Source organism: Leucopleurus acutus (assembly GCF_964270905.1).
Source record: "Leucopleurus acutus genome assembly, chromosome: 4".
Taxonomy (NCBI): domain Eukaryota; kingdom Metazoa; phylum Chordata; class Mammalia; order Artiodactyla; family Delphinidae; genus Leucopleurus; species Leucopleurus acutus.
Genome location: NC_139146.1, coordinates 113544907 through 113555946, shown reverse-complemented (window position 1 = coordinate 113555946; position 11040 = coordinate 113544907). Strand labels below are relative to the sequence as shown.

The 11040-nt window shown below is 39.6% G+C and overlaps 1 protein-coding gene across 2 annotated transcripts in view; it reads right to left on the bottom strand.

Annotated features, from left to right (window-relative positions):
* Positions 1 to 303: 303 nt before the first annotated feature.
* The window catches only part of BMP2K (BMP2 inducible kinase), a gene marked incomplete at its 5' end in the record, with an annotated part of 126504 nt that continues 115767 nt past the window's right edge, over positions 304 to 11040 (bottom strand). For both annotated transcript variants that reach the window (XM_082837594.1, XM_082837592.1), the window contains one exon: positions 304 to 6126. In XM_082837594.1, coding sequence (XP_082693720.1) covers positions 4709 to 6126 — 1418 coding nt within the window. In that variant the 3' untranslated portion in view covers positions 304 to 4708. The remainder of the gene's footprint in view (positions 6127 to 11040) is intronic.

Here is an 11040-nt window from a genome sequence, read left to right as displayed (position 1 = left end):
AAAATAAATTATATGTAATGCAAAAACTATGCCAAACATTCAAAAGGTACTTCAAAGTCTTATGTTTTTGCCATACCTTCATCATTGTAAGTATCAGTAATTGTAATCCCTGAACAAGTTGTGTTATTGTTTTTTTAGTATAACTGCTAGGTCAAAATGTGTTTGCTTACTTAAATCCAAAACTGTGAGCGCCTTAGAAGAGAGATCTAATCTTACTCATTTTTCTATTCCATTAGCTGCTGCATAATAGGTGCTTAATGTCTGTGGTGTAAATGAAAGAACTGACTAGAAGTTTGCATCCAAAACTTTTAATAAGATGACAAATAATGAAAAACTCTGAAGTCACTGATTATAAAGAATATGCAATCCATTTGGGATTTATTGCATTTAAAGAAAGCAGATTATTAAAACAGTAGGTATGATAAATACAGTAAGAAAATAACTTTAAATTTCAAACAAAACGAAGTGAATGAGGGACAGGATTCAGTCAATAAGAATAAGCAATGTAAAGGCAATATAGTACTAAAATCAGTTAGTGCTTAATTAGATATAGGAAGAAAAAAAAAAAGCAACTGATTCTGTCTCATAACAGTTTTCCAGCTGTATGTGAGGACTGAAGTTAACTTACTTTAGAAAGTATGTTTTCAACAATTAGAAATATAATAAAGATGTAAATCAGGTTTATTAAAAGTTAAAGTTATTTGCTTAGTGGTACATAAAAGGCTTCAGAAAATTCAAGTTTAACAAAAAATGGAAGTGTAATCAAAGAAAGTGCACTTAAAGCTGTTTGCCAGCAATTAAAAAGTAGCTTACTATTACTATTCTGCTTACTATTAGATGACTTTTCAATCACAAAAAGAGCATAGGAATAAAAACAATTCTCTTTTAAAAGTAGTACAATAAATTTTTAAATAAAAATAACCCCAAATGATGGCCGTTTGCATTTTCATCTGTCTACCTTATTCTTTTAGTGGCTTTTGTAAACCCTCACCAGGAGTGAATGTTCCTTTAGTAATGATTGTGGTTGCAATTCCATTTAAAATTTAAAAATTCACATTAACTCCACAGTAGAGAGGTGTAACATGTACAAGCATGTGTGCGTCTATATATTTACCCTAATATATAAACACCACTGTGTATAAAAGTTTTCAAATAAACTATCATTATGTTATTCTCACAGTAGATCTGTCAGCTCAACATTGGACCTAAAATGATGCGTAATTTTGCTAAAAAAAAAAAAAGAAAAAAAAAAAGGAAGAAAATGTTTACTGCACATTCTATATATATTAAAACAAATGTACCCAAACTCCTCAGAACTAGTGATACTAATACACGTGTACCTTCTAGCAATGCTGATATGAAGTACCACAACCTAAAATAAACCAAGCAGAGAGGCTGGATAGTAGGAAGACTACTCTGCCGGATGAACACCAGAGTAGAGGAGGGGCTCCACCTTAGTATTTCCCACCAGCAAGATGAGGACAGCAGTCTATCACTGTCAAACAATAAACAGGGTAGGATCAAAAGCTGCTTCTATCTACAATTCCAAATAATGTCGTAACTGTGTCCACGTACACACACACACACACACACACACACACACACACACACACACACACACAGGGATGGGGCGCGTCAGTGGAAGGATCACACTTTCCCGATGTATACTTTTGAATAAACATTCTAGTCAGTTAAACCTCTCCTCCTCTGCCTAATATCTATACCAAGCAACTTTTGTGTCTTAGCAGATACATTCCTCAGTGCCATAAAAACTGATCTTTTTAACACTAACATTTTGCTGAAGTGATAATATTAAAATAAGCAAATGGTCCACTTTTAAAAAGATGATTCAAAATCAATAAGCATTATTAAAGCTGTTAGGACAGAAATAACTTTGGCCTCAGACTTTTGCTAGCTTCATAATATTTTACTTCCCTTAGTGATGTTCAAGTATTACAGGTTTAGAGTTATGACTACTTTACATGCTAAAGAAGCACAGAAGACAACTGATTAATAGGAACATGATTTCTTTTCAACTTTCCTTCCTTAAGCAAGAATTGGACCATCCCACAATAGAGCCAAACTTTTACTGAGTGCTGTGTACCAAGTGTGTGTTAAGCTCTTTCACACATCTTGTGAGCTTTATTCTCATAATTCTCATAAGGGAATTACCTGGGCATCAGCTGTGTGGAGTGACTTACATCCTAACAGTAGTGGGAAAACATGATGGGAAATGGAAAGCAACCCTAATCCTGTACTCCTTGGGAAAATGCCTCTACTTCAACACAAAGGAATCTCCCCATTTCTCTCCCATTGGGTCCCCTATTAAGTCCTAAATGTCTCTTCTGAGCTATAATCTCAAGAGAAAAGTCACTGGGCTGTGATATAATAAACATAAGAAGGTAAATATTTTAAACAGTGTCAAAGTGTTTCCTTAGGATTTATCCAGCATTATAAGCCAAAGTGTCTATCAGTATCTAAATCATTTAAAATTATTCAGTGTATTGAAAAACAACTGTAAGCAAGGCCTTGGTATCAGACAGACTCTAGGTATTTCATGTTTACATCCCAAGGAAACCATACTAGTTCATCTCTACCCCTTCTAAATTAAGAAACTCATGAGGTCTAGCAGAGACCAAGGCTAAGGACTAAAATAGTCAAAGAAGCATACTGTGTATACATCAACCAACAGATTTCATTAAAAAACAGATTCTGTTTGATACAAACCTACTGTAGTTCATGAATTTACTATGTGTAATCATCAACTCTTCACTTTTAAAAGAAAGTATCACTTGAATCTACTTTGTAAAGTTTTCAAGCACATCTACTTGAGCATTTGCATTAGCAGTATTAATCAACCTGAGAATCAGAAAAAAAAAAAAAAGGTGCAAACATAATATTTGCCTTTGGCACAAGGACAAGTAACTGGTGCACTTGGGCTCTAAAAGTACAGCTTTTAAGCAGTAATGAATGTCATGCTTGGTCTGCCTCTGCTTCACTCTGATTCACATACTGCTTCCCCCTTTGTCCACGAAAGTTGTATCTGATTTAAAACATAAAAAAGAGAGAAGCAATAAAAAAAATAGATGGTTTAGTTACATATACTTTGCTTCTTCCCAAATTTAGAACTGTGAAAAAACAGGCAAATAGCTCAACCCAACTGGGGCACTATAATTAAGAGATTCTATTAAGATTACTCATAAAATACATTTTAATTGGGCTCAAAGAGAGTTAACTTAAAATAGAGCAATCGAGGAGAGTGAGTGCCAGTTGAAAAGAGTTTTCACCCTTTTTTTGTAAATAGCTTTAATGGTTCTAGAAACCTCTAAATGTTAATTTGATAGGGAAGGACAGTTAATTATAACTTAAAATAGTTGGAGACACAGGAAGCACACATACTCTATTCACATTAATTCATAGACGTGATTTCTATCTTATTAAACAACTTCTATAAAACCTCAAGTTTCTAATTAGGATTTGTGATGTTAAAAAAAAAGGCAATTTGGTAGCTGGGCTCTTTTCACTAAAGACACAATCAGCTAACTAGCAGAGTGGAGATGCTAGCCCCTGGTCATCTGACACCTCACAGCCACTCTCAGATCTTGTGTTACTAGTGCAGAGGTATTCGCGGCAGGATGCGCAAGTCCTGCCGGTAAGGCTTTGTGGGTTTCGCTGTTCTGTGCGCTTTATTAAAACTACTCCACCCTCCAGACCTAACTCAGAAATTGCTGCTCACGACTTGGGGAATAGTTGGCGAAGGTGGTAATTTAATAAAGCACATTAGTAAATGCAACATGATTTTACATTGTAAACGTCTCAAAAACTCAGGGTTTTAGCTACATATTTTTCCCTAAAATAAAATTTCTATATGACCCTTGTCCTCACTCCCAGTTTTTCCAATAATCTGCTTTACTAGGGACATGGTAAGTTTTGAGCAAGAAGCCATTCAACACCAGAACATAAAGTGTTCCTGAAGCAGAGTGGCTTTTTCTTTGTATCCTTTTTTCTCTACATTTTTCCACCTGTCAGATATCTCTCCTTAGTTTTTGTTCAAGGTGTCTACATAGATATTCCATATTAATGGCACTTGTTTTTTTAAATGAAACAGTTTTAGGCACAACAGTCAGTGACCTCTGGCTCCGCTTTGTAGAGAAAGGTGTAAGGACTAAAATCTCTGCACTCTCCAAATAATAACTTTCTCATTCTTTATGAGAAGTGGATTTTTTTCCCCCAATGTGGAAATTAGAAGAGACCTTAAAAAAAAAAATCCACAAATGCAACTTGTGTATGTACAAACAACCTTAGTTTTAAATGCTGGATTCTGGAATGAGCCTCGGATACACACACAAAAGTGACATTCTGTTATAAAAATAAAGCTGCAGCTTTCCAGTCCCTTTTCAGGGACTACACGACTGGAAAGGGCCCACACACTTTCCCTGGATTTCTGTGCCTTCACGTCTGCAGCTGAAACCCCAGGTTAGAGCTTGCCATTTCACTCCCTTTGCTCCTGCGTGGAAGAGACGTGGAGTTGCTACCCTGTGCAGATACTTCCTTTTTCTATTTGGTTTATTTAAAAATCACCTATTCTGATTGACCTGTAAGAATGAATGATATAAAGAGCTATACAAATAAATTTTCTTTCAAATTCATAAAACTATTCATACTTTTTTCTTTGAAACAGGAGTTAATAACAAGAGTCAGAAGTTATCTACTGTTTAGAAGGAAACGGAGCAGCACCGAATGGGTCCAATTCGACTGGCTGGGCCTGTTGGGACTGATGTGAGGTGACGCTTTGCACCACGAGTTCTGTAAAGGGCACGGCACCAAAATCATCCATTTTCAACGCATCTGCCCCGGGGAACGACCCGTGGAGTGAATTCGGCCTGGGCCGCCCGGGCAGGACAGGGTTGTGGTCGGCACGGATGTCGCTCAGGCCCTGATGCGGGGGGTGCCACGGCAGGTCCGGAGGGTGGAACGGCTTGGCCCCAAAGGGGTCCAACAGACCCTCATCGGCTTGCAGGACGTGCCCTCTGTCCTTCCCGTCGGTCAGGGCAACGCTGATGTTCTCCTTGGAGTCCGAGATGGTCAGAAATTCATTGCTGCTCTGGGAGTCCCGGCGGCCCACCCTCTTGTGCCTGCGGGCCCTCTCTGGGGTGCGGTAGGCGGGTTTGGCCGGCTTTTTGGCACCGGTGGGCGTGCCGTGGTGCCGCTTCCCGTTACTCTTGGCCGCCTCCTGCTTCGTGCGCCTCTGGCGGGAGGACAGTTTCTGCAAGCTGCGCTGCTTGACTTTTTGCTGCTGACTGCCGGTTATCTCCTCAAAGGGCACCAGCCCAAAAAGGTCCTCGTTGCTGTCGCTTTTACTTGCTGATGTGGGCAAGGGCTGGAACGGAGTGGAGCCAAATATATCCACACACTGCGGACGAGCGGGGAGCGCAGGCGCGTCGGGCACGGGCACCTTCTTGCTGAAGGGCGCCTTGGTGAAGACATCGAACTCCTCGGGCTCCAGCCCCACGGCGCGAAGCCGGCTCTCGGGGGAGGGGTCCTTCTCCGGCTCCCCTTGGCGGGGCTGTTGAGCACGTGCAGCAAAGAAGGGGACGGCGCCAAAGACATCAAACTCCGGTCTGGGAGTCCCCGCCCCGACGTCCGAGGGTAACTGGGTGGGCGTGAGGACTGCTGCACTAGGATCCTGGATCGCTCCGCTGCCAGATGTGTCTCTGTAGACCGCGCTGGCGTCGCTATACTTGGCTTTGGCCTGCTCGTAATCCGAATCGGAGCTGTGTTTCTCTTCTTCTTCCTCATCTTCAGAATCCATAAGCAGAGGCCTGTGACCCAGATTTTCCGGCTCAGTATCGTCATCGTTAAAATCTCCTTGTTCTCCCTGAAGAACTTCTTCATCCTCTTGCTCTTCCTCTTCGCTGCTCTTAGGAGAAGGGGGATCTGATTCAAAATCACTCTCAGATTCATCGTTCCCCTTCTGCAGTTGACCGTGTACTGATGAATTCTCTGAGGTTTTCTTTCCAGTCCGGTGGTCTTTAGATACTGGGCTTGCTTTTGTATTCTTGATAGGGTTTTCAGTGCTATTTTCTTGATTCATGGATGAATGTTCAACTTTCTTTTCAGGAGAACCTGCAAATTCAAAGAAAAATTATTATATCATTCCAATGCATTTCAAAAACCATTTGCAGTAAACATTATGTACTAACACAAAGCATTACAGATCACTCATGGCAGTTCCCTTAGAGGAAGATGTAACGGCAGTTCTTTATCATTAGGCTTGAGGGGGGCGGGGATGCACCTGGCCTCATAGTCGATGGTTAGGTCCTTCAGTGCAGACAGACTTACTTGTCTCTCTACCCTACACACCACCTACTCACCATAGGTGCTCACTGACAGCTAAGTCTTACTTACAGTACCCAGAATAGGACTCTGAATACAGTACACAAGCACATTTTCTTCTTCCACCTTCAAAATAAGATTATCCAGTCAGTTGCCCTGCTCAGACCCCATGTTTGCCCAACAGCCTTCTGCTTATATTTCAACTCTGTTATGAAGTTTTCCCACAGAGATCAGCAAGCATGAATAGCTTATCTGCTTAGTTATGTTTCGCTGTGTAATTTTTAAATTGGCATTCTGGTGTTTTTTTGTAAACAAGTATCTTATGAGTTGGGTTAACATGAGTGCATCCCCAGAGCCTGATCAAAACTAAGGACCAGCTACTGAACTGAGATGGTACCAAGGATAGCTGCCTTCCCTAGATGCCACATCTTCCGTAAACTGTCATACCTGTGCTAATAGACATGATATTAAAAGCATGCTACTTTAATAAAAATCTTAACTATCAGTATGTTCACTGTATGATAGGTAATAAAACTATCAAATACAGTGCTCTACAATTTCACTGTATGATATACAGTAAAGATAAACAGTATGTTAGTTTACATGAAAACATACAGCCCTCCCAATACACTGGTGTACTGAATTGATTTTCCAGAGGTAGGAAACAATTTGAATTGATCCAACCACATATCCATTTATCCCTTCCCCTCTAAGATCAGATATTTTCAAAACAATTAGCTAGGGTTGGAAGTATAGTCTTTAGTCATGGAAACTAATTATACCTTATGACGGAAGGACCATTTCTTTTGCGTTATTAACAAAGTGGTCTCCATGGCACAGGACACCTCTGAGTTATTTCCTTCTCTTTGAAAGTCAGCACTGTTGTCTTTCCCACCTCTCTGACTATTCCCTCTTGGTCATATTTGTAGAGACTTCTCTTTCACAAACATCTCCCTACACATGTGTGCTCCCCAGCGTTCTATCCTTGGCTGTCTTTCTCCCTCTGCATGTCCTGCCCTGGGTCCTAACTACTTGTATGTTAATCAGCATTTACACAGTAATGAGTGGACCTCTGATTCTTACCATGAATACTCATCTATCCTATTCATCTAATACTTATCATAAATATGTATCTCCTACCATTACTTCAAACTCAGTAATTTCAAAAGAGATCATCTTTCCTCTTAAAATGTGTCCTCACCAGTCCCTCTAAATTAGTCAACAACACTTCCATCTACCTACCAAGTTCTGCAAACTAGCAGAAATCTATAAATCATATTCCCTCTTCCCACCAAATAGTGTTTTTAAACTCTCTGGAATCGGGTCCCTCCTCTCCCTCTGCCAGCTGTCTGTCCCATCCCCTCATCTTCATCCAGCAACTCCTTAGCCTCTAAACTTGCCTGTCTGCCTCCAGTCCCATATCCCTCAAACTGCTCCTTTACACTGTCACCAGAATAACCCTTCTGACACACTAATCACGTGACTACTGCTGAAAACCCTTCAGCGTCTCGCTGAGGAAAAGGGGATCCACCACTGAGCCCTCAGGTATAAACCATTTAGAAGTCAACAGAGGAACCTGCAAAGCAAACAGCGAAAGACCAAATGCAGGTGAGTGTAATGTTGCCGAAGCCAAGAGAGGAGAGTGTTTCCGGGGGAGGGAGTAGACAACTGCGCAGGGTGATGCAAAGAAGTCCAATGAACTGACGATGGAAATGGCCACTGGCTCCGGTCAGCTCATGCAGGTTGTTGACAACCGTGAAGCGGGGAGTGGGGAGGAAATCTAGTGGGGCTGAGGAGTGAGGGGGAGAGAAGATGTGGAGATTTCTATCAGTTATACTTAAATACAAATATAATCTTCATCCATTATTCATCTGCCAGTTCCCTGAAACCAGCCAAGAGTTATATGCTGTATCTTTACATATTCATAATAAGCTTATCTTAAATCCTAACAGATTAAAATCAAATCAAATGCAGATTTTCATTTGACTTCTCCATACAGCATACTTCTGATATTAAAAATAAAGATTACTTTTAGATTAGCCAGAGCATTTATTTTCATGAATTTTTATCCAAAAGCAAAAATTGCGATGGCAAAGACTTGCAATCACCCCTGACTTTAGGACAGTCCCTCTAAGATACACGTTAACTTAGTACCTCCTCAGGTACTTACCCACCCACAGAGAGCCACATGGGCACCCCTCCTGCCTGCTCATGGACGCCTCCAGGAACATTCCAGTATGCTTCCTAAAGTGTCTTCTGCAGAACGCCTATTCCCGTAACAAGAACCAAACAGTTCTGTGGTCTCAGGCGCATGAGTTTATGAAATGCTGCACTTTACAATGTACCCCTCACCACCACCACTCACCTGGAAAATGCTCATCGTACTAAAAGTGCTGACACATCGTACACAGAAGAATCTGACTGAATGAAGCCTAGGGTTTCCCAAATTTGCTTCACTACAAACACTTTTATTTGTTACATGTAACACCTATTAACCTTTATAAACAATTTTGCAAAAAGCACTTAGGGAAAATGCCGCTCTACAATTTCCCTGGAAAATGTTCCATTTCTAGGGCGCAGAGTTCTGTTCCTAGAAATCTTCTGGAACATTTAACATAGGACAAGAGTCCTTCACTTGACCTTCTCTTGGTATTCTTACATTAATCCTTGTCTTCTAAATTAACTGTCTCCTTTACCCAAATGGTCAACATTGCTTTCCAGAACACATTTGTCACTTTCTACTCCCTGCTCTGTCTGCCTTTTGTCAGCTTCTCAAAGTTGTATTAATACAGATATGTATTTCTTTGTTGTAAGGTGCTATACAGATCTGCTTTTTAAATTGTCAGTGTGGATATAAATTTGTAGGGTTTCACTTACCATTTTTAATGCATCTTTTACAGGTATCAACATAGTCCATTTAGTAATTCTGATAGAAACATAATAAAACATTGTATGTATAGCATTTAAGTATTCACCTCTAGGTTGTTTTACATCTAGGTTGTTTCTAGTTTTTCAGTATTTTAAACAGAACCATGATCATGCACTTTTTCTTTGAGAGGAGAAAGAAAACCCCTTTTTTAATCATAATTTATCGATTTACTGTTATTCCTTCCTTATGCAAAATCAATACAGAGCTAATCAAGTTAACCTAGTAACAATCTCTACTAAGACCACAGCTAAATCCTCTCTCTACTCTGCTCCCTCATACGTGAGGGAATATATAGTATTATATTATGAGAGAATAATATGATAATAACAGGTTCTACTTTGTAGGACTGTTGTAAAGAAAGGACTTAAAGTAGTGCCTGACTCAAAAGCACTTGGTAAAGTTAACTGTCCTCATCTCCAGAGCAAGGCCAAACTCAATTATCTCATACATCATACTCCAACTTCCTACCTACTTTCTGGACCCAATGGTTGTGGGCAACTAGGGAAATTTCTGGTTGGTGTATACAGACTGGTTTTATTTCTTTTATTGCCGCCCCTTCATAAAACTAAAACAAGCAATCAAAAATATTTATCCAAATTCCTTTTTTCTCCCGTATTCTCAGAACCTACCCACCCTGACCCTGCTTAAATGTTTCTCTACTTCTCCATCCTTCCACTCCTTCATAACCTAACATAGAATCAAGAGCAGCAATGGGCCTCTCTGCCAGCATACTAAGAGCAGCTCAAATATGAAGCACCATGAAGCACAGTCTGAAGTACAAGTGGTTATCTCTCTGTAGCACCTCCTGCTAGGGAAAAGTTACGCTCCAAAGCTGCAGGTTACAACCATCCTAGATAAAGTCTCACTTTCTGCGACAACAGCCATCCACTTAATTTTCCTCTCTTCACTATGAAGCTGTAAAAAACTGAGAAAGAAATGGAAATTAAAGGGGGGGAGGGATAAATGAGAGATTGGGGGCAACATATACTACTATATATAAAACAGATAACTAATAGCACAAGGAACCCTCCTCAATACTCTATAATGACCTATATGGGAAGAGAATCTAATAAAGAGTAGAGATATATATATGTACAGCTATTCACTTTGCTGTACAGCAGAAACTAACACAACATTGTAAATCAACTATACTCCAATAAAAAATTTTTTTAATTATTTCAATATATTCTAGGACTTTTAGTCCTGTTCCAAAGGCACAAGACTGTCAAAATAAGTATTACAAGTTAGAAAGTTGGTTACCAACTGTACAATGTACAGTGCTTTAAAATGTGACTTCATAGCTGAGTGCCATCAACTTTTAAAACCTATTTCTTTGGCTAAACATATTTCTGTCATTAAAAAAAATTCAGATATTCCTACTGTTTGCTCTTTGGTGCTAGACTGCTTCTTCCAAACCGTTAGAGCAAATATTACACATTTGGTTTACCACGAAATTTAAATCAGGATTATTTCACTGCTTAAGTTAATTTCCCAAAAGTATAGCCTAAATATGTTGCCTTATAATTCAATATATCCCAAATCCTAATAATCCCTATATCTACTGAGATTTGTGTTATTAACATAAAAATGGCTGGCTTTCAGGTAGGTAGAAGGGGAGCTGTAATATTTACAGTAAGCACCAGGAACATGTATTTAAAGCATAAACAAATGTCTAGAATGTGCCCAGGATCATACCTCAGTTGCATTTTTCTCCATTAAAAGATATTGGTAAAACCCTGTAAAATTTCATATATTGACCAATCTTTATTTTTGGC